This window comes from Episyrphus balteatus, chromosome 3, assembly GCF_945859705.1.
Source record: "Episyrphus balteatus chromosome 3, idEpiBalt1.1, whole genome shotgun sequence".
Lineage (NCBI taxonomy): Eukaryota > Metazoa > Arthropoda > Insecta > Diptera > Syrphidae > Episyrphus > Episyrphus balteatus.
The window spans coordinates 123052388-123077154 of NC_079136.1; the positions used below are offsets into that span (position 1 = coordinate 123052388).

The following is a 24767-nucleotide window of genomic DNA, read 5'->3' on the forward strand; positions in this document are numbered from 1 at the left end:
AAAAACAAAATTTACTTCAATAAACTTTTATTGTAATCTTTCTTTGCCTAGTCTTTCTAGAAAAAAAAAAAATCAAATACAACCCTGTAACTTGCCTTGCTAGAGTGCGAGCAAGATTAAAAAAAAAAAAAAAAAAAAAAAAAAAAAAACAAAGTTGGTAACTTGTTTGTGGTGATGGTAAGGCTCTCATTCGAAATTTAAACTGAACCGACTAGGTATATGCTGCAACTCGCAAGACACAGAAAAACTTAAAAAAAAAAATCTTGTTCTACAAAACAAGTGGCAGTTATATGGACTCCTTTTAAACTTCGTTTGTTGTAAAAAGTTTGTTCAGATTTAGATTGTTTTTGTTCGTTTTGTTTTGGTTTTGTGTGCCACACACAAATTGTGACTATGGCCGGTCCCACCAGTCAGCCGTCTGTCGATGAGTTCATATTCGTGTTGTTATTTGAGTGCAAATAAATCTCCTTCGGACTCTATAGTCAGATCAGGAGTGTGTGTATTTATTATTCAATCATTAATATATTGTGTGTATCTATTGTGTTGTTGTTAATATTAATTCACAATTATTATTATTGCTCTAAGTACTTGTTCAATTAAATGCAAAAAACCACGACCAGCATAGGTACATAGTTGATGCGTCGAAACACAATACTCCACTCTCGGTCGTTGGGTGGCAAGCAGCCGTGGCGCAACACCATTTTTTTTTTTTTTTTCAAATTCCTATAGAACTTCCGTCAGTCAGTGCTACGCGAGCAACTAGACTCGGCTGTTTTGTTTTCTCCCCCCCGACAAATGAACGAATATTATTTTGTTTGTTTGTTTTAACGTCCGAATTGGCAAAAACATACCAGAGTATCTATATTGTACAATACATATAGATAAAAATTTTTGCACACATAAAATTCATCACATTAGAAAATCCTCCATATAAGCGGGAAGAATAAAATAAATAATAAAAAATAAACGTATTTTTTTTTTGTGCTCAAAGCTTATGCGTCTTCTAAGCAAACAGTCTTTACATTTTTGTGCGATCGTATTGTTGGGTTCTATCGCACGGACGCGACTATAATATACACACGGGTGTGCCTGTCCCGAATCTGGACTTTTCTGGTTTGAATTTGTTTCAACTGCTCGCACAAAAAATACTGAAAAATATTAATTAAATTAAGTGCATATATTCATAAAAGTTATTTGACATACAAAAATAAAAAGAAAAGTGGACGTTACATTATTATCATCACATAGAGACTAGACTAGCGACCTGGTTCCACACTAATCATCATCAATATGAAGTACGTTGTTCTAGAAAAATTTTATTAATTTTGTTTTGTTTTTTTTTTTTTTGCAAATACATATTTTTTAATGACATAAAGATAAAACAGAATGTATATGATCGGGTACGATCACCTGCGGTAAAAAAAATATGCTTCTTATCAGTTGTTGTTTTTCAAATGAGAAGTAATTTTGTTTGTATTTTTTTTTTTTTTTTTTTTAACTGCGGTTATAATCTTTCTTTTTATACAAAAAAAATATATTCTTAGTATTGGTGTGGTGGTGCGTATTATTGAAACAATGCCAAATATTTCTTTTCTTTGTATAAATTAAAAGTTTTCATCCCCCGCGTGAAGATCAGTGCTGGTAGATCGCAATGGGGAGTGATGGTGTGCACGTTTTTGAAAAATAAAAAAAATGATAGAGATGATTATATGAATGAGAATTTTTATTGAACTTAATTTTTGCCAATAGTTAGAAATGAAAGCGGGTCAAAATTCTGATTTACAAAATTCTGCTTTTTTTTAAGAAAATTCTGTTTTTCAAAATTCTGCTTTTTTTCTATTCTGTTTTTTCAAAATCCTGGGGTCGAATAACGGCACACGATTACGATCTTACGTTAACGTTTTGACTATTTCTGTCTCTATTTAATTATTACACCGAAAAAAAAAATTGATAATAACAGCTATCAAAATAACATTTTTTAGTGACTAAAGTCGTCCAACAATTAAAATATCAATTTTGATATTTTATCATATCATTTTGACATTTTTTTAATTTCAGGTGGATAGTGAAAATTTCACTTTGACAATTAAAATATCATTTTGACATTTTTTTAAGTTTAAGTGCATAGTGAATATTTTACTTTGACAATTAAAATATCAATGTTGACTAGATTTTACGCTTATTATATCTTTCTTTTTCTTTTTTATTATTTTTATTATTTTAAGAATTTTCTTTCTTTTTTTCAAAACATTACTGAATGTGAATATTCTTTACAAAATAATGGTGATGTTATTTTTTCTATTATAGGTGATATAATTGTTTTGTTATTTTCTCCCAAACTATGTGAAGTAAAATCTTATTGCCGATCAAATTTTCTCAGTAAATCATACATTTTACTTCGAAAAAACACAAAGCGCCTTTAAATTAGTACACATTGGGTACGTTCAGGAAATATTAGGGACTAGATATTTAGGCAACGTCATTTTCTGAACGGAAATTTGAGCAAATTTACTAAATTAGTTTGGATTAGATGCTATTGTCAAATTTCGAAATTTATTTAAGAATTTTACCGGTCGCATGGGTAAGACACCAAATTTCACTTAACTGTAATGAATAAATAAAATTAATTATAACCGATAATGCACTTTTTAGTTGTTTTTCGCACAAATAAATTTAATTTTGCTAAATTAATTCTTTAATTAAAAACAATCTGCTGTCATGTTGACAAAAAAAAACTTTCCTAAATGTTTAGGGAAAATTTTCTTGCCTAACTTTCCAGTCAGCTTTCCAACAAAATTACCTAAATTGGAAGGATTTTTTTTGACAGCTGACCAATCAGAGACCGAGAAATTACCTAAATATTTAGTCCCTAAAGCTATGATTACACGGTCAACGAAATCGGTCAACGCGTTGACTCTCTGACGTCAAGAAAAAATCCATATTCTCTCTGTCAACTCACCGTCAAGGTTCATAGTGTCAATGCATAAAACATCGACTATCACACGATTGACACTATTGCGTCAATGTTGTCCTAAATTACGTTGACGCGCCGGTGCACAGTGGTGCCATTCTTCGTTTTTGGCGTCAAAATTCATTTGCACGGCCATTTCTGGACGAAAACTCATGAAATTTGGTACACTGAATGATAATAGTATGGAGAATACAAAAAGGCTGCCAACTTTTTTTTATTCAAAATGGCGGCTCCAAAATGGCGGGAAGAATGAGCTTTAAAATAGAATTTTCATTTTCAAAACAGTATATAAGCTAGAAATTGGGCTTAATTCATGTCAAAAAGGTGTTAGATTTAATATTTAGGATTCATAGATTCATATTCTTTACAAAAAAATCAAAAAATTTGAAAACAAAGTCCAAGAAATGCCAATTTAGTAAAACACACTTTAAGACCTCTAAATACGTTATTTCATGTATTTTTTTTTCACTTTTCACAATTTTTAAATCTCTTCTATTTATGTTTTATAAGAAAATTGAAAATATTGGGGTTATATGGTTGCCAACTATATTTTTAAGTAAAAAAGAAAACATGATATAATGAAAAGTTACAATGTTCAATAAAACTGAGAATTTATTTTTTCCGTAAACCAAAATATACTTTTCTAATAGATTTTAATGTTTTAAATTCAAATCCGAAGTTGAAAAAAATCTATGACGTCACGTTTCGTAGATAAAAATTAATATTTATCTGCTTGTATCTCAAAAACGTGACGTCATAGATTTTTTTTGACTTCGGATTTGAATTTAAAACATTAAATCTATTAGAAAAATATATTTTGGTTTACGGAAAAAATAAATTCTCAGTTTTATTGAACATTGTAACTTTTCATTATATCATGTTTTCTTTATTTACTTAAAAATATAGTTGGCAACCATATAACCCCAATATTTTCAATTTTCTTATAAAACATAAATAGAAGAGATCTCAAAATTGTGAAAAGTGAAAAAAAAAATACATGAAATAACGTATTTAGAGGTCTTAAAGTGTGTTTTACTAAATTGGCATTTTTTGGACTTTGTTTTCAAATTTTTTGATTTTTTTGTAAAGAATATGAATCTATGAATCCTAAATATTAAATCTAACACCTTTTTGACATGAATTAAGCCCATTTTCTAGCTTATATACTGTTTTGAAAATGAAAACTCTATTTTAAAGCTCATTCTTCCCGCCATTTTGGAGCCGCCATTTTGAATAAAAAAAAGTTGGCAGCCTTTTTGTATTCTCCATACTATTATCATTCAGTGTACCAAATTTCATGAGTTTTCGTCCAGAAATGGCCGTGCAAATGAATTTTGACGCCAAAAACGAAGAATGGCACCACTGTGCGGTGTGCCAACGTGACGTTTACTTAGCAGTGTCAACGCGTTGACTCGCAAAACTTTGTTGATCACACTGTTTGACACAAAGCAAAAATTTAAATTTTCCAAAAATATTTTGTAAAAAAAAGCGGAGAAAATGAGATTTGAAAAAAGCACTCATAGAAAAATTAAACGGAAATATGTTTGACATTGTTGCATTGAAATGTAAATATTTCGAGATATACGCAATGCACTTTTAAGATAAAAGTCTTAAATGAATTCTGATAAGATTGTTGAACGAATACAAATTTAAAATTACTAAATTTGTGTCGAAAAATTAGAAAAAAAATATAAAAGGTTTCCACATTTGACTTTAAAAAAATCGAAAAAAAATCAACATGGCCACCTTCAAACGCTTATAGCATAGGAACGCCGCATCCAATGTTAATGGTTATGGTCTTAAAATGTAGCTTAGAATATACAAATGGTTTTTGTTTTTTTTTTGTCAAAACAAAATTTTTTGCATCCAATATGGATGCCATGGCCATAACAAAAAGTTTTTTTGTAAAAAAAAAAAACAAAAAGATGAAATGAGAAATCCCCTCCCTGCAAAACGGTACACCATTCAAATAATCGTCCTACAAAAATTTTTCCCAATCCAACTTTCATCATATTTCTATACAAACAAAATTCTAAAACGATGACACGGTATTAATTTCTGCTGCGTCAACGCTGGGACAGGGTCATTGCGAAGACACCCAGTCCTAAAACCCTGTCAACGCGTCCCAATGGCAATGACAGAGAGATTACACGGTCATCGAAAATAGTCAAAGCGTTGACCCAAAAATGTGTGTCAACGCGAGTGTCATCGTACCCGTCAATGCAATGACAGCAGTTTTCGTTGACGATCACACGACGTGACACTCTTGGGACAGATTGTGACGTCATTTTTACGTCAGAGAGTCAACGCGTTGACCCATTTCGTTGACCGTGTAATCATAGCTTAACGTTTCTGAACCTGCCCATTAAGAATTTTTTATTTAATATTTTTCAATAATTTGGAATGAGAAATTGATATGAAAAAATGATAATGAAATATCAAAAAAAAAATTTCCAAAATGTGACATTTAAATATAATATCCTGATAATAAAAATATTATTTTAACATTTTAACCCTCTGTCGGCACACGGGTGCAAATTTGGCAGGACAAAAATAAAAGGTGGTCACAAAAAAGTGTCTTTATAAGGGTGAAAATACATTTTTTTTGGAATTGTTAAAACAATATTCGAATTCCTCGGAAAATTCTACTTCAATTTCATACATTGATCTCTGTAAAATAGTGAAACCCAAAAAAGTTGTGGCGACATGAAACCAAATTCGCAAAAAAGAATTGTGCCTACAGAGGGTTAAATATCATAAAACACATTTTATAGAGCATTTTTGGCTGATGTTTAAAAAATGTTAATTTGATATTTAAAAAATGTTAAATTGATATTGTTTTTTTTTTTTCGGTGAGAAAACGATAGGGACACATAGAAACCAGTCTGCTAATGCTGCTTTTTTCATAGCATATGCGTTTTTTAGGTTGGTATTTTCTTAACTGCTTGCTGTTTAACAATCACAAATAATTTTCAAACTGCTTAGAGAAGGTATACTGACTTTATTATAACTCACATCTATTACGAATCCTACCGTTGAAAACTAATTTTATAGAAACGATGTTGTGTAATAAAATATATTCCTTTTCTTATTTAATGTTTTGAATATCAATTTTTTATTTCACTAATTAAATAATGTTTAATTATTATTTTTCGATGTTTATCATTTAAAACCTTTTCTCAATCTTTTTAAATTAATTGATTAATCAAAAAAATTCGAAAATACTGTAAGTAAGTAAAAGCAGAACTTTGAAAAACAAAATTTTGACCCCGGCAGAATTTTGACCCCAACACGTTAAAAATTCTTCAAAACAAAGATACAATATTGAATTCTATTGTAGCAATCTTTAATCTTTTGAACAAAATATGCACATTTTTTCCAAAATCAAATTTGACGTGCTTTAAATTGGCTCAAAGTTGTTTAATTGGTTTATATCTTAAACTTTCTTTTCCACCCAATAGTTCAGAAACAATGTAGTTTAAAAAACTACATTGGTTCGCAACCCGTAAAAGAAATCCAATTTATATGATTTTTATTTATGTTGTAGACAATCATTTGAATATAATTACCAACAAAAAACGGTTCTTATGACTTTCAATTTTATTCTTAAAGTAGGTATATACACTAGACCAAAAAATTAAGGGAACAAAAAAATTGTGATTTTTTTAGTGATTTTCGATAAAAAGCATGTGAAAGCTCTATTCTTCTAGTTTTAGGATTAAATATTAAAATATTTTCTTTCTAACGGTAAAATAGCTAAATCAGTGGAACTGTTCAAAAACCAAAATTTTCCAATTTTGTTTATTTTTACTTTTCTCTTAAAAAAGTGGGAACATTTTTTTTTTTGATAAAATGATTATTATTTTTAGAAAGGCTTATTTGGCTTTAAGATTCATTTTGTTTCAAACTTCTACGATTTTTTTTAGGCTGCAAAACCAAAAACCATACTTTTGACTTTGAATATCAATATCTCAAAAACGGATCACTGTACAGAATATTCAAGGACACATTTAAAAACTTCATTCAATTCTCTACAAAGTAATTAAGTTTGTTTTGTTAAACAAAATGTTTTCTTATTTTTGAGATTAATTTAGAAAAGCTATCAAAATAGGCATTTTTTCGGTTTTTTTAGAAAATTTACCGCTATTTTATTTCTATGGATGATAAGATTAAACTGAGGCTTAATTATTGAAGTTTAAAATACTTGAAATTAATTTGCAAAGTTACAAATTTATTAATCGAACAGTTTTTTCTGTTGTGAGCGTTTGAACTTTTGAGATGAAATAAAACAAAATATTTCTGCAGGTCTAAATGACTTACTTCTTTGAACTTTTTTATGAGCAAAATCAAATTCTTTTAAGTTTACTTGAACATTTTATTGATTAATATCGTTTAAATTTTAGATAAACCAAGGAAAAACAAAAAATTTCAAAAAAAGTTAAATTTTGAAAAAAAAGCATTTTATACCATTTTTGGATATTTTTCCTCATTTTGAAATTTTTTTGTTTTTCCTTGGTTTATCTAAAACTTAAACGATATTTATCAATAAAATGTTCAAATAAACTCAAAAGAATTTGATTCATATCATGCCCAAGGTTGTAAAAAATCATTTTTTTCCATTACAAATTATATTATTAGCAAGTGAAAAATATTTGCATTACAAAAATATTTGTTGCAACTTAAAATATTTTGTATTAAAAAAATGCTATTGGCACTGAAAGAAAATTTGCATTGAAAATAAAACTTTTTTGCAAATAAAAATGGTTTTGCATTAAAAAAAAAAATTTTCTGCATTGAACGAAAAATTCAATGCAAAATAATGTGTGCGTTCCATTTTTTTTTTTAATCGTAGAATTTCTTACAATTTTGGCTATTTGACCAAACATGACAGGTTCAATACTATAGTTGAAATAGCTATATGGTCAAATATACAAAAATAACTATTTTTCGTATATTTTCTTTTTTCATGAATGACAGTTGCTATCAAAAAGTTGTAAAATATAGAACTCTAGATTTGGTTGTTTTCTATGAATTGGAAATTATTTTTTTTTTCTAAGAGCCTTCTAAAAAAATATACATATTTTGTCGAAAATTGTAGTTTTTTCTGCAAATTTTGTCCCAACATTCGCTTAGAAAATATTCAATTTTAAAGAAAATTCGATACTCAAAATATGTTTTTTTTTTATGATTAAAAAGCTTTGGATAAAAATATATCATTATTTAATTTATATAAGAAACCACGTTCGGAGATTAAGAAGAACCAAGCCTCATGAGCTTATGGTCTAAAAAACATGAGAAAGTATTAAAAGTTTAAACTTCCCCCAAAGTGATTCTACAAAGTTAAGAAAGAAAAATCTGATGTCGATCTTTCAAGATTGGTCCTGATTAAGAGGTGATTTTAGTGGTTAAGAGTCCCACACTACTTGGTTTCGAATACTGCCAAGTGTCTTTTGAAGATTTCCTCCTGTAAAACAAAAAAACAAAAAAAATTAATTAATTTGTGTGTCTTAAGAGAGAATAGGTTTAAAAAAACACATGTAGGCTCAATTTTACGACATAACCTTAAACGATTTCAAAAATTTGTACCCTCAACTTTTTATAATCAAAATTATCAATAAAAAAAAAAATGACCGATAAGATAAAATTCGTACTTATAAACAAGAAAGACAAGTAAATAACATCTCATTTATTAATTATCTATTTAATTGATAAAAAGTGAGGTGTGGCGTTATGGGTTGAAGTAGGTACTAAGTTGTGGGTAATTTATCTTCCAAATTTGTATAATTGCGATTTAAACTTCAAGAGGATTTTTGTTTTGTTTTTCATACGTATGTACAGGTACACCGAAAAAAAATTTGATAATAACATCTATCAAATTAACATTTTTCAGTGACAAAAGTCGTCCAACAATTAAAATATCAATTTTGATATTTTATCATATCATTTTGACATTTTTTTAATTTCAGGTGGGATAGTGAAAATTTCACTTTGACAATTAAAATATCAATGTTGACTAGATTTTACGCTTTATCTTTCTTTTTCTTTTTTATTATTTTTATTATTTTAAGAATTTTCTTTCTTTTTTTCAAAACATTACTGAATGTGAATATTCTTTACAAAATAATGGTGATGTTATTTTTTTCTATTATAGGTGATATAATTGTTTTGTTATTTTCTCCCAAACTATGTGAAGTAAAATCTTATTGCCGATCAAATTTTCTCAGTAAATCATACGCCTTTAAATTTGTACTCATTAAGAATTTTTTATTTAATATTTTTCAATAATTTGGAATGAGAAATTGATATAAAAAAAATGATAATAAAATATCAAAAAAAATTTCCAAAATTTGATATTTAAATATCATCCTGATAATAAAAATGTTGTTTTAACATTTTAAATATCATAAAACACATTTTATAGAGCATTTTTGGCTGATATTTAAAAAATATTAATTTGATAATTAAAAAATGTTAAATTGATATTGGTTTTTTTTTCGGTGTAGTTTTTTTTTACGGCAAAGTCGGGTTTTATTCTACCTTCTTTCGGAATGTTATCTCCGTAATAAGTAAAAATGCAAAAAAATAATAGAACAAAAGGCGGGTTTTCATTCTATTTTAACAACAAAGTAAACTGACAGAAACTTGAAAAACTGTTTTTTACACTTAGAAGTAGGTATACGTTCTGGTAGATACATATTAAATCAAACAAAAATAAATACCTATCTGTTTGATTTATGTTACGAGTATCTCGTGTATCTGTACAAAATGCATCAAAGCCTTTACTTTTATCTGTTTCTCAAATTACAGATATAAAATACATAGTTACAAATTACATAGTTGACTTATACATTGAACTTAAACTTAACAATTCTATGTAGGTCCTATCAGAATAAAACTTTGATCCAACAAAATGTAAATAACATTGATCAGAGACTGAGAGTTAATCAAGATAAGTATCTGATTTAACGGTGTCAATGCCATTTTGAAAATGTGATGGCGCCTATGTTATTGTCGTCAGTATTTGTGTAGGATGTAACAGACTCATGTAGAATGACTAACATAATGTATATTTTCACTCACATTCGTTAAAATTGAAAACAATAACGATGCGCATTTTTAGCATGAAAACTCAAATGAAAAGCGGAAATAATTAAAATTAGCATTGAGTTGAAAATAATTATACAAACATAATGTATAATTTACATCAACATCTGTATATGTATGAGTTTTTCAACCGTTAACTGATTTTGCATATCTATTGAAAGTATATTTTTTTTTTTTTCTTTTATTAAACTTTGTACCCTCACCATAATTACCACCTACTTTTCCAGTTGCATTATAATGCTACTGTGCATAAAATTGAGACCGTTTGAGAATTTCTTAGATTTGAGATACAATCGGTCAAAAAACAAAAAACCATAATGTTCATTTCGAATGTTGTTTTGCAAAATTCGTTTACAAAAGTAACGGCTAAGAAATCTTTCATTTTAATAGTTAAAGCCGACAACTTTTTTAATCAAAACAATTGACAGAAAAAAAAAGTAGACTAACAGATCTCAAAGTGAGAAATGTCAATGTGGCGCTGAACGCAGTATTAGGTATGTTCAATGTTTGGAAAAGGATGTGTCCCTACTGTGTATTGCACGAACTATAAAAACCTGAACAGAATGCTTTGCTCGTCGCTGAGCGAATAAAATAACAGCTTCTTTGCGGAACAAGTATGTTTTTTTTTACGAACTACTTTTTGTTTAATGTTTCTTATTTTTTTTTTAATTCTTCTCAAGTGGGTTAGTAAAACTATTTGTTTAAAAAAGGAAATACAAAAAAAAATATACTGAGTCGAAAGAAAAAAAAACGATTTTTAAAGACATTTTTGTTTTATATGTAATTTTACAGCCCGTCACGCGATTGTATTCTGTTCACTCATGCTTCGGCGATTTAAGAAAGCGTTTTTTTGACACCTGTCAAATTCATTCATTCTGCATTCTGTTCAGCTCTTAAGACTTAACGTGAAAATGAGCTGAAAAAAGTTTGTTTGTTTACTATCAGAATTCTCAGCTTGAAAAAAATAATAATCTTCCTAATCTTAATAAATTAGAAATCGTATAAAATTAAAAAAAAAAATAACATTCCTAGCACAGTACTGTGTATTATATTCCTCATTATTCTAATAATTGAAATGCAAACATGTTTCTCCACCCGTTTAAGGCTGCGTGCTATAATTTCCGCAATACTTTTTCATGGCTTTCTCAACGACAAAAATTAAAATAAATACATTCTATCGAGAAGTCAAGTGTTTGTGATGTGATGCACATGAGACAGTGAGACAAGTTTTCGAAACAAAGACAGAATCTAATTGAATTCCATATTAAAGTGTTTTCAATACATATAAATTTTACATGCAAAATAATCCTCATCAGAAAAAAAAAACAAAAAAAAACTCGTCATCATCACATGAGAATGAGTGTGAATTGTCACAGAGATGATAGACAGACTAAATCCATTTGAATTTTATTTCATTTTTGTTTTGGTCGGTTCATTTCAAAACACTCTAATTTATTGAAGAGTAGGTATTTTTTTTTGTATAAAATGACTGACAATGACAGTTGAGAATATTGAAATGTGCTTCTGTCATTGCTTGATGGAATTTGTTTTGTTGTTTAAGCAGGGACCAATGCCGGTCAATGGGCCTATTTTTATCTCTTTTGTTTCGTTTTTCTTATTTTGCATAATTGTTGAGGGTGAATTGGATAGATGAGTTTAGTATTACTTGCAATTTTATTGATGACTCACTTTTGATGCAAAGTAGGTTGGGGTTATAACAGAAATTAAATTCACAACTGGGTTGCGGGAACTTGCTTTTTTGTCATTTCTCAACTGGAAAATTTGTGAGAGAATTAAATTATAATATAAAAGTATCTATATAATTCAATTGTCCATCAAAGGACAATTCATCACAGGGATCATTTCATCAAAAGTAACAATTATAAAAAAAATCATGTGTGGAATTCACACGTGTTAGAAGTGAAACCTTAAAAAATCACTTTTCTTGCTAAAAAAACCGAAAGAACCATTTTTTTTATTCCATCACCTTTAAATCCATTTTTTGATATGACAACTTGTATTAAATTTTATATCATCTGAAAGCTTATTGTTTCAGCTCAAAATGTTTATACCGACCATTTCTATACAACATTTACAAAAAGAGCTAGAATCTTTTGAACCCAATCAGTTTTCATCAAAAAAGCAAAAAAAAAAAAAAAAAACAATATTTTTTCTCTTCTAACACTATTAAATCCATTTGTTTAAATGACAACCTATAATAAATTTTATATCATCTGAAAGTTAAAATCAATTGATTTTTCCTGTCGCTTTTTCGTTTCATCATGTTTCAAATCACTACCATACTAAAGAAGTTTTCACTTCAAAAATAAAAAAATAAAAACAACAACCACCAAAAAGTTTCTCTTCCGAAAAGAAGAACATTCAATAAATTTGTTTTAATCGAACCTTTAGATGACTTTTCTCATGATGAAGTGTCCATGATGAGTTGTCCTATGATGATAATGTGCTGTGATATGTTGGTTTGATGCGCAGTTTATGTTCAATGAAATTTCTGTATTTGAATGTTCTTATTTTTGGTGGTTGTTCTCTTCAATGAATTTTCCTTTAATGGGATGTCTGTGATGGTTTGCCCTACAAAATATAAACGTACAATTCTCAATGCTCCAAGCGCTAATAACTTCAGAAGCTCACAACTTAAGTTTTCGGAGTTTTTTTCGGAGTAAGCGATCATAACTTGAGAGTGGTGGAAATAACTCATAAGTTATATGATCTCTTCAGTTATAAGCGCTTGAAGAAAAAAAAGGCAAACTAAATTAACTAAATTTTCATTCCTTTTTTTATGATTTCTCTAATACGCCCTTAAAATACCTTGACAAGTTAAATGCAGAATATATAGTAATTTAAAATGTTGTAATTTAAATTGTTTGGTTGGTTTTTTTTTATTTCTTTGTTTTGTTTTATTATTTTCTTTGAAGGGTTGGTCAATTTGTACGTATTCCTTTTATAAGCTTAAGAGATTGACAAAAGCATTATTTTGTTTGTATTTACATTTTCAATGTGAAATTCCATGTTACAATTCAAAATATTTAAAGAAAGTAAATACACAATTTTAAGGGGCATTTTAAAATAGTTCGCAGATCCGTCAAGTCAGTGCGTAGAACAGAATTTGTGATTAGATACAATTTTTGTTTAACAGTGTATTTAAAACCTTGTGTTGTATTTTTTTTTTTAACGTTTTCTTTGTATAACATCTATCAAACAAAACATCTGACAATGATACATGTGATTTTAAGGTTATAATAAATATTTATGCTATAATTTATTTGTTTGGCTGTTGTGCAAGTCCTTACCTATTTGATTTTTATAAAATTTTGTACGCTTACGTATATAACAATTAATATAGTACTTCAAGTTGCCTAGATTTTAAAAGTTTTTATGTATGTACAATTAAGGGAAAATTTTTGGGTCATAATTCTGTAAATACAAAATTTGTAATACAAAATTTTATAAAACCATAATTCTACACTTAACGATACTGATACAAAAAATTGTGTGTTATTTCGTAAATAAATACAGTAATTTCAAAAATTTGATTTTCAAAAATGCAGAAATTATTTCATTCAAAATTTCATTTTTAATTTATATTAAAACTATATAAATGCTTTTGTATAGAAATTTTTTTATTGAAATTTAATTATTTTTTTGGGAGAAATCAGATTTAAAAAAACGGTTCTGTTGCAGGTACCATTAATACAATTTATTATAATAATTATTATCATCATTATAAATATTTTCGAAAAAAAAAAAAGTATTTTAAGTAGAACTAACATTTATTTCTTTTTAACAAAATCATTATAAATGTATATTCGTTTTCGAAAAAATTAAACTTTTGCAAAAATTGACCTAACATTATTTTTGGTCCAAAAAATTAATTCCGAATACTCCTTAGAAGAGTCTTCAAACAACTCAACATTCCAGTTTTTAAACCTTAAAGATTTAAGTATTTTTAGTTAGCTACGTTTGAAAAAAAGTATCATCAAAATCGGAGCTGTTTGCTACCGAATCATTAATATTAACATTTTTTTTAGCTCGATTTACTCCAGTAAACTGTGAAAATTGTCATTACTGTTCAACAATTTTTATTTATTTATTTTTATTTTAACAATATTCCCAACTATCATTTTACTGATTCTTGTCCAATTAAAAAAAACACCCTGTATACCAAATGTTTCAACAAAAAAAGTGAAGCAATGGGTCTTCTAAACGCAATGAATTAAAGATAGCTAACTTCTTTAACATTATTATTCAATTTCTCTTAAAAAAATCTAATATATCAAATCAAAATGAACTTACCCAAGTCTCCCCTAATATCTAATTTAAATTTATCTTCAAATGATCTATTAAATTATTTGTATCAAAATGATTTATATCTACGTCTTACCTATAGATAGCAATAAAAAATATCAGTAAAAATCGCAATGCTTCGTAGGAATTTGTTCATTCAAGTCTAAATAGGGGCGTGTTATAAACCTCGATAATTAAACGCTTTTTAGTGTCTTCTTTTCGAAATCTACTAGAAAAATTATTTGAAAATTTTGTACTGGTAAGAGTTGAGCATGAAAAATAAAAAAGTTGTTCTGTTGTTTTGTTATACATGAACTAGGTACATATTTTCTCATATGTTTGCATGTTAATTTTTTAAATTCAAATAATTTTATTGATAACATGTTTTTCCAATTTTCAGGTTCCTTATCGTAGAATGCTCCCCAGTTTGCATGCATTAATGAGGTGCTCCTCAAGTGTACTAAAAAACGCCCCACCCAACGATGACTCTGTAGCCACATGTTCGGGTCGGGGCGATTGTCTAAATGGCACATGTCTCTGTGAAATTCGCTATGCTGGCGATGAATGCTCTGCATTCAATTTACCCTACCATGCCGGTATATCAGCAGTATTTTATATTGTAGCTGTAGTTTCGGTAATACAGCTTATAATTTGTATTGTTGCCGAATACCAAAGGCTGAAGCAACCCTCATTTTTGCGGGCATGTCGTCTAACAACACAGAAATTTTTATATTTTATGGTATTTCTGGCGGCATCAATTAGAGGAGCTTATTTTACAACTCCGGTAAGAGAAAATTTACATAAATAATATATTTTTTTTTCAAATATTCATATTTTTTTGTGTTTTCTTTTTGCAGCGTGATTTACAGCCAACATGGGCCGCCACTCTAATGTCGGCATATTATCCATTGTTGATGACATGCTCCTCGTTGGTTGTGTGCCTTTGGGCAGAGGTATGGTGTTTTTTACTTTTCTTTTTGTTTTCTTATCATTCCATTCAAACACTCCGAGTAAACTTCTAAAGATAAACTTTGCTTATAAAAGAACCAAATAAATAAAGTATATCCCTACGTAGTGAACCCGGAGTGTATTGTCTTTAAGTTTTCATTTAAATGTCTCTCTATCTTCATATCCCATAACATAACCGGTGTATTCCTGATACTCGTATAATATTGAAGCATTTTATCTATATAAACAGATTCTAGGTTACTATAAATCACCACAGATAAGCTTTTCGATAAACATTTTCCATTAAATGATAAACAAAAATAGATTCCAAGTGCAAATGCACTCAGCACCAAAAAGAAGCTTAGTGCATATTATCAGTATAGTATGTTGTCAATATTCTGTTCAAGTGCAAGTGTACTAAGAAAACTTAATTATATCAACACAAATTTGTTGTTTTGTGTGGTCTTTTTTTTTTACATTTGTTGATATATCTTGTATTCCGAAACACCACGCCGACGTTAATTGCAAAATTGTGTTGTTCTTCTTTTTTTCTTGGTTTTTAATAATTAAAAGATATTTTTTTTTTGGTGATGATGCGCAAATATTTTTTATTATAATAAATAGTCATTTCTTTTTTTGAGGAATTTTTTTTCTCTAAAATGCCTTTGAATTGAAACAAAAATTGGTGAGTTAAATTTAATAACATACATAAAATATTTTATCGTGGCATCAAATTCAATTGAATTCTATATTCATTTTTTTTTTTTGTTTTGCACTTTAGTGCCAATTAACCCCAGTCGGCTGAAATAAAAAAAAAAGTACAAAACCAACATTGTTTATATTAATTTGTGCTTTATTTATCTTTGATTTTTGTATGTGTTGATCCATTTCCAAAATTATCAAAACAAAACAAAAATAGCCGATCCACTTTTTTTAAGGATCGGTTTAAAAATCCGCTTAAAATCATTGCGAATATAGTTTTGATAACCATAAACAAAATTAATCTGAAATCTGTCCTTTTTGAAATAAGATTACTGTGCATGAAATATAACTTGTAAACATAAAAAAATTCAATTAAAACAAAAAATGTCAATACCTTCTATTTAAGATTTAAAAAGTATTTTCCAATTGACAAGTCCCTTCACTTGATATCTATCAAGATGTTCTATTTAAATATTAAGTGGTCTTAAGGAAATGAACTCATCAGTACATTTATTTGAAATTGATTTATTGAACATAATTTGTAATCAACTAAAGTTCATAGACTATGTCTCAAAATCTTTCATTGCAAGATCAGGTGTTCCGCAAGGATATCATTTAGGACCTCTTCTTTTTACTTTAGCTATAAACGATTTTTTCATTATATATTCACAACAATAAAACTATCGAATCTGTCAATGATCGTAGTCTTCTGCAAGAAGACATTAAGAATAGCTTAGTTCTGAATCTAATAAAATATCAGACAATTACATTTTCAATAAAAAAAAAACGTGCCCCTTGTTTGTATGAATATGAAATATCCCTACACACACTTTATATCGTGTTCAGAGCTTTAAAGACCTAGGAGTAAATTAAGTGTTGATTTTAGCGAACATAGCAATGTGATCGTAAACAAAGTCTTCTCCATGCTAGGTTTTTGTAATGCATTGGTCAAGGTTACCCGGCTAAAAAGAAGAAATTTAAAAAAAATTCCCCCAAATCCATCGAGTGATACGTCAAAAGAAAGGCCTTTTTAAGCTCTATTCATAACTAAAAGTTTCTTGGACGTTTGCTTGCTGAATTATTTGCAATCGAAGTATCTTCGGATCTAGGTCTCGAAACAAGTTTTTATTTACATATATGAGAAGGCCTATAAATTTATGTAAAAAAAATCACAAATCTATTTTTGTCAGATTTTCGAGAAAAATTCACAAATCCATGGAGTGATACATCAAAAGATATTTTAAGGCGCTTATGTGAATCCCTCGAATCCATACAATTTCTTGATTGATTTTGCCTGTATGTACGTATTCTTTTAATCTCTTAATAAAGTAAGTAATTCTACGCGTTCGTTAAAGATGAATAATAAACGAATACTTAAATTTACCTTGCTTACTTTTACAAGAAAAATAGGCTACAAACTCTGACCAAACATCATCATCATTTTTGTGGATAGCTTTAAATTTTCGAATTCAATTTTGAACTACAAAGGTTACCGAATTATTACAATTTATAATAATAATTACAATTTATATGTAAAATCCCTATCTACATTATGTATTTATTTATTATATGTTTTACACATTCCTCCAAAATTTCCCTTTTTAAATCTTCTTATACTAGAGTTAGACTGGAAATGAGATATTCAAACTCAATCGTTTGGATGGAAATTATAACTTTTAATTGCACAGCTTTTATTCCTAGATCAATTTGTTTGTTTACCAAATTTCAAGTTCTTCAACATCACCATAGACTGTTTTCCTTTTGATCGCATACTCCGAAATTTGTTGTATGCCCTTATGTAAATAAAATTTGGAATTAATTAATCTTTAATTTCACGAGAGATGAGTATTAGGCATACATACTTTAATAACAAAAAAAAATTAGATTTGAATTCAATAGAGAACACCCCTATGAACTTCCACCTAGCTTTCATTCCAGTATATTTTGAAAAAGATTCCCAACCTTTTAATAACTGCTGTTGCAAAAAATTTCTTGAAAAGTTTTTCCAAATTCCTTACTGGTTCCTTACTGAATTCAATATTATTTTTAATATTTTCCGTAACTCACTTCTTCCATACCTTCTATTCATGTTTCTCATTTACATTTTTTATTTCTAAACATAAAATATTTCAATATTTACTCGTGAATTCTAATACTACGTTTCCACCTACCCTAAATCCGAGATTTAGCTAAGTAGATTTAGAATAAATCTCGAGATTTATTTTAAATCTACTTCGCTAAATCTCAGATTTGAGTTCAGCTAGCCTAAATCTAAGATTTTCACCTACTTTCAATCTGAGATTTAGAATAAAACTCGAGATTTGTGCTAAATCTACTTAGCTAAATCTCGGATTTAGGATAGGTGGAAACGTAGTATAAGAATTAATTATTATTTTTTTTTTCTTTTTAGATTTTTCATCTTCGTGACGTTCATTGGGAAAAATCACAATTTCTATCGAAAAGCTTCCTCGGCTTCGTTGCTTTCAATTTCTTCCTATACAGTTTGTTTGGAGTTGAAGTATTTTCTTCACTAATCATCCCCAATAGCCAAACCTACGCTCACATCTTCAATGGCATTTATGCAGCCCTTTTATTAATTGTTGTCGTATTTTTCCTCATCTACGGTGTTGAAGTGTTCTTTAAGCTACGCGGTGGTTTTGTCTATGATTCGAGTGGCAATATCTTGGGTCCCAATGAAGCTATAGTCAATGCCTCGCAATTAAATCAATCACGATTGGGTTTGCTGAGTCAGGCGATTATGTTGATTGTAATTGTGGGTTTTCTCACATCAGAGACGTTGGGTGATTTTTGGAAGAAAAAGTAAGTTTTTTTTTTTGTATTTACATAGTCTGACTGATTGATATTTTCTTTCTTTTTTTTAGAGTCCCAGTATATTCACGCAATTGGCACGATATTGTGTTCCGTATTGCTGAAATTGGTGTGGCTTTATGGTTCCCCTGTTGCTTATGGAATTCTATGGCTCCAGAGCAACTATGGATTTTAAATCCTAGAAAATTACTTCGTCGTCAAATTGATCCTAGTATTCCATCAACATCGAGCGAAAATAAAGGCAGAGAATTGGAAGAAGGACAATCGTTTATATTGGAAAATCTTTGTTGGATTTGTTATGATGCCGACAAGCCGGAACCACTTATTCAACCATGCAAATGCACTGGCGATGTCAGCTCTGTACATCATGAGTGTTTAAAACGATGGTTGGTAGAAAGTTGTAGTAGTACCTCAGATGCGGTATTATCATGCAAAGTCTGTGGATCTTCTTATGAAATTGAGAAAGCGAAGAAGTAAGTTTTTTTTTTGTTTTTGTTTATCTTATGTATCTCATTTCTTCTTTAAAAACTGTTTGGTTTTAGTAAAGCGCGTTTATTTCAGCATAATCCCAACCAGATATTATTACTCTTTAAATATTCTCATCCCAAACTCGAACTTCCCATACTCTTAAAGCTGGAGTAACTTTTCTCACATCATCATCACACTCATTTTAGTGTTCCTATGTCATTTTATTTGATTAAAAATCGGGGCCGGTTTTTCATCAAACTGCAAGGAGAAGTGTATCAGTAAACTAACGCTGGCGTTCATTATACTTGATTCCGACTCCCATTCAGCAAGGCAGTACCTGTGAATGTCGTTACTTTTTACCTTATTGCGTGATGATTAAATTTATTGGAACAGTGGGGACAGCTTTGCCATTTAGAACACTGAATTCTATCTATCGTCCAAGGCAGAAGCCTTGTATACGACAGGCTACTGTCTTAGGATTAAGTTCCCACTCAGAATATCAGGACCTTAAACGAGTTTTTTCTGCGCGAAACCCGGTTTGCAAATTTAATAGTCAAAAGAATTTCTGTCATTAGTATTCACTCGTGGCCTTAATGCCGCGGCTTGATGTTTGGACCTTTGAGTTTTATTAGCATGACATGTTTCGACGGAGAATGTTAACCATCGCCGAAGATAGCAGTCGTCTACGTGACAGGCTGTTCGCTTAAGTTCTGGAGCCTAGTCAGCGATCGAGTTTGTCCGCTTGTGGTCGTTCTGTCTTTGTTTGTTTAGAGCTTGATAGCTTTGGCATTTTACATTTGGGTTGGGGTCAAAATTCTTTTGTCAAAGTTCTGCTTTAAAATTCTGCTTTCAAAACTCTGCTTTTCAAAATTCTCCTTTTCAAAATTCTGTTTTACAAAATTCTGCAAAAAATTATAAAAAGGTTTGGACAATGTTAAAAAGCGCTCGCTTTTAATTTTTTTGCAGAATTCTGTACAATCATCTTCTCGAAAAATCTACTGCTTTTTTGATTACTTCCTAACTTTGTCATTTTTTTTTTTTTCATATTTAAATTTTTTGTTTGATGAATGAATAAATTTGAAAATATTAAGAAAAGGTTTTTAATATTAAGTATTTTCGAAAAATAATTAAAAATTTATTAATTAATCAAATAAAAATGTAAATATTCATATTCATAAATTGAATAAGAAATGGAATATTTTGTATCATATAACATCGTTTCTAATTAGGATAAAGATGTCAGTTGAAAGAAAATTAGTCTATCGATTTAAAAAAAATATTTGCGACAGTTAAACAAAAAACCTTTATGTTGAATTACATTAATGAGGTGTATTTTTCATAAGCAAGCGCATATGCTATAAAAAAAAAAAAACAGAATTAGAAGAATTTTAAAAAGCTGAATTTTGAAAGACAATATAAAAAAAGCACAGAATTTTGAAAAACAGAATTTTCGTTAAAAAAGAAAACCAGAATTTTGAAGTTAGAATTTTGAACCGTTCCTTTTAAATTTTTCCTGAAATGTAGGTAGACAGATTGGTAATCGGACTGCCCGTATGGTTTAGACACCTACAAGTCTATTTCTTTTTGACTAATTGCTATGCAGGAAATTAATTACATTATGTGTAGGTCTAAGGCCTGGCCTGGGCACACTTGCGTTTTTTTGACGCAGCCATTTGATTCTACTGTTGCAACTTCAACTTCACCACTATCTGCCTCAGACGTCTCCTTCCAATTTATACTTTTAATTTAGACTAGATTAATTAATACTTGTTGCTTGTACTCCAACTCCAAAATAAACACATTATTTATTTTTCTTTCAGACTTGATTGGGAAAAAGGATTCACCATTCAACACTGGGCCAAAACCATCATCTTAGTCACCCTCATGTGTGTTTCTGGTGCATGTGCATGGGTGGTTATTCAACTCTATGTCGATCCTCTAATTCGAATTCTAACAGTTGGTATAGCCGTTCTCATTGGATATGTTTGCATTAAATGTTTAGGTGAAAATACTGTCGTTGCTTATCAAAGAGCCAAAGTAAGCTCGATAAATATTGTTACCAATAGTGAAACAGAGCGATTACATACGATTTGTGAAGATGTCGGTAGTCAATGAAATCGACTTAAGAAATTACGAATTCTCATGTCAGAAGACAGTAATTAATAGTTTTTTTTTTTTTATTTGTCCAAACTACTAAATTTGAAAAGGAAGTAAAACAAAAGAAAAAAACACACCAAATTGGCACCGATTAATACGAATTCAATTTTTTATAATTTTTATAACTTCGATTTTGTGAAGATAATCTATTAAAAAAAAAAAAAAAACAAATTAATAAACAATTAATATAATATAATTGTTTAATTAAAATAACACTATGTTTGTGTATATGTGAGAAGCATTTGTAAAACTATGGTATTCAAGGAAAGTTTTCTATAAAAATAAAATGAACTTTGGAGACAGACTTCTTTAAACTCCGTTTTCTCATATCACATCATTTTATGTACTGATTCAATAAAGGGAGCAGTTGTTAAGATCAGTGGAGTCTCAAATATCCCAAAGTCAGTAACTTCCACACTGATTTTCTTTTTCTAAAAACTTTCCTTGTAAGCCAAAGTTAAAGATATAAAATTATTGCCAAATTAGATAACAAAACAAAAAGTTTAAAAAATTAAAAAAAAAAAAACACTAAATCTTACGGCCTATAGAATTACGCAGCAATCACAAAACATAAAAATTAATCGAGATTATATATTTCACATTTAAATAAAAATAAGATATTTTATTTATTTACGAAGAAAACAAAAAGAGACGAAAAATTATAGAATATTATTTTTATATTCAAATAAATTTTAAGTAGGCTTTAAAACAAAACAAAACAACAAATACATGTAATATGGCGATGTTTCATTTAAAATTAATTATATTTCGAGTCAAAATTTCAAGAATTTTTTTTTTTTTTCAAAATAAAATAAAAATAAAACCTTTTGATTTCATTTAAAACAAATTGTGATATTAGCAAGCAAAATTGTGACTAAAAAGAAAATTTAATTAAAATTTATGGCAAAAACAAAACGAGTATATTCTAAGTACGCTCTGATTTTTATTTTTATTTTTCCAAAAAACTTAATAAGTAAGGAAATTGCCAAAATTAAAAAAAAAAAACAAAACAAAAATGTATTATATTTAAGAAAAAAAAAAAAAACAAAAATTGTACTTCATAGTTTTTTGAATATCATTTCATAGTAGTTATTCCTGTGTATTTTTTTTTTGTTTCTAATTTTATTTTATTTTTTAAACAACACAAAGCAATATTATTTTTTTTATATGTATCTATGTATTATTTTTATTTATTCTACTTCTTTGGATATGTTTATTTTTTTTTTAATAAAGTAAAAGTTTGTTTAGCTTTGAACTCAAAATTTTAATTCGAAATGTTAATGTGCATATAAAAAATAAAAACAAAAGAAATATTAATACAAAAAAAGCAATTACAACAAACTAAACAAAATAATCATCTCTTACGGATAAGCTTTAATGTAATTTATGTATGTTTTTTTTTTTTTAGTTTCTTTACAAACTGAAGCTCAGCATAAAAATATAATGACCATGCCACATAGAATACATTTTTGACGCCTTCTTTAGATTTTCTTACTTTTTGGTAAAATTGATTTTTTTAAATGAAACTTAATAAGGTAACTAAAAGCATACAAATAGTCCTATTGTAAGTTTCGAGTGGGAATTTTTTCACCCTACAATTTTCTTCTGGCTCAGCTTAAAACTTAAATTAATTTCAATACAACGTCAAAAATGCTCTCTGTGTGTCAAGGCCTTTAGAGCAGGGAGCGTAATTTTGGAATTGGATGTATGATACGAGTTTTAATATATATTAACTTCCAAAAACTGCTGCCAACTCTTATATGTATATTCTAAAGCTAGCTTTTTATTTTCTGATTAAAGAATTAAAACATTATAAAAAATCCAGTGAAGAAAAAAATCAATCAAATTAGTGAAAATAAGCAAAATTATTGAAAAATAAAAAAGACACAAAAAAAATATCCTTAACAATCCGAATAAAAAAACGAAATAAAATCGCCTAATGTGTTCCCTTGAGCTATGTCCGAAGTTATACATACAACAACAACAAAATATAAATAAATGTAATACCATAATGCTAATGTGCATTTCATTTCGATGATAATAAAAAAAAAAAAAAACAGTAATGTCTTGAATTTCTATTTATATTATGTTTTGCTTTGTGGAATTTTAAATAAATGTTTTTATTTAATTTGTCTGTATATTTTTCATCTCATTTAAGAAAACAAAACAGAATATTTATTGTATAATAAAAAAATAAAACTAAAGTATTTATAATATTATATTAACTGTACGATAGTGTTAATATACATAATTAGAATTAGTAATCATGATTATAAACGAAAACAAAAAATGATTTCGCAAAAAAAAAAAAACTAACTAACAAAAAATACAAAATTAAATAAAATACTACAAAATATAAGAAATTAAAATAATTGCGTTTTAATAAATATGCTTGTTTTACAATAATTGGAACACTAACTACTGGGAAAGGGAAAAAAGTGTTTTTAATTATTTTTCTGCTGGGCATCAATTTCAATATTACGATGATGATGGAGAAGCTCCGTCCTTCTGTGAAAATCAAAATATTGTTTTTGGTTACATTTGGATTAAGGGAGTACAATAAATTTGAACCAAAGTCTCAAAAGAAGTTTATATTTAAAGGTATGAGTCGTAGTAAGAAGGTCAATTCATTTAGGTTCAAAAATTATAAATTTATTTTTCGAAAAAATGCTTTTCGAAATATTTTTTTTTTTCTATCACTTGGAAACAGATATTTTCGGATCAAAGTCTTGAAACAAGTTTTGGTTTACAGATACGAGTTCACAATGAACAGGCCTATCTTTTTATGTAAAAAAATTGCAAATTTATTTTTTTCGGATTTTCGAGAAAAAATCAAGGTTAACCCCTTGCATAAAAAAAATACATTTTCAAAAATTCATAAGTGCAAACCAAAAGTTTCTTCGACGTCTGGTTGCTGAATTATTCGCAACCGAAATATTTTTTTTGCATCCGGAAGCAGATATTTTCGAATCAAAGTCTCGAAACAAGTTTTGGTTTACAGATTTGAGTTCACAATGAACAGGCCTTTCTTTTTATGCACAAAAATTGTAAATTAATTTTTTTCGGATTTTCGAGAAAAAATCAAGGTTAACACCCCTGCCTAAAAAAAATACATTTTCAAAAATTCATCAAAAGAAAGGTCTCTTAAAGCTCTATTCATAAGTGCAAACCAAAAGTTTCTTCGACGTCTGGTTGCTGAATTATTCACAACCGAATTTTTTTTTTTTTCATTCGGAAGGAGATATTTTCGGATCAAAGTCTTGAAACAAGTTTTGGTTTACAG

General features: G+C 28.4%; 1 protein-coding gene across 3 annotated transcripts in view; it reads left to right on the plus strand.

Moving 5' to 3' along the window:
* Nucleotides 1–22037, plus strand: part of LOC129916980 (uncharacterized) — a 44393-nt gene extending 22356 nt beyond the window's left edge. For 2 of the 3 annotated variants that reach the window (XM_055997277.1, XM_055997275.1), the window contains 5 exons: nt 14781–15164; nt 15238–15333; nt 18441–18850; nt 18913–19332; nt 21148–22037. In XM_055997277.1, coding sequence (XP_055853252.1) covers nt 14796–15164; nt 15238–15333; nt 18441–18850; nt 18913–19332; nt 21148–21442 — 1590 coding nt within the window. In that variant the 5' untranslated portion in view covers nt 14781–14795 and the 3' untranslated portion in view covers nt 21443–22037. Of the gene's footprint in view, nt 1–753; nt 1296–14780; nt 15165–15237; nt 15334–18440; nt 18851–18912; nt 19333–21147 lie in introns of those variants that run through there. The other variant, XM_055997276.1, reaches the window with a different exon arrangement.
* The last annotated feature ends 2730 nt before the right edge of the window (nt 22038–24767 follow it).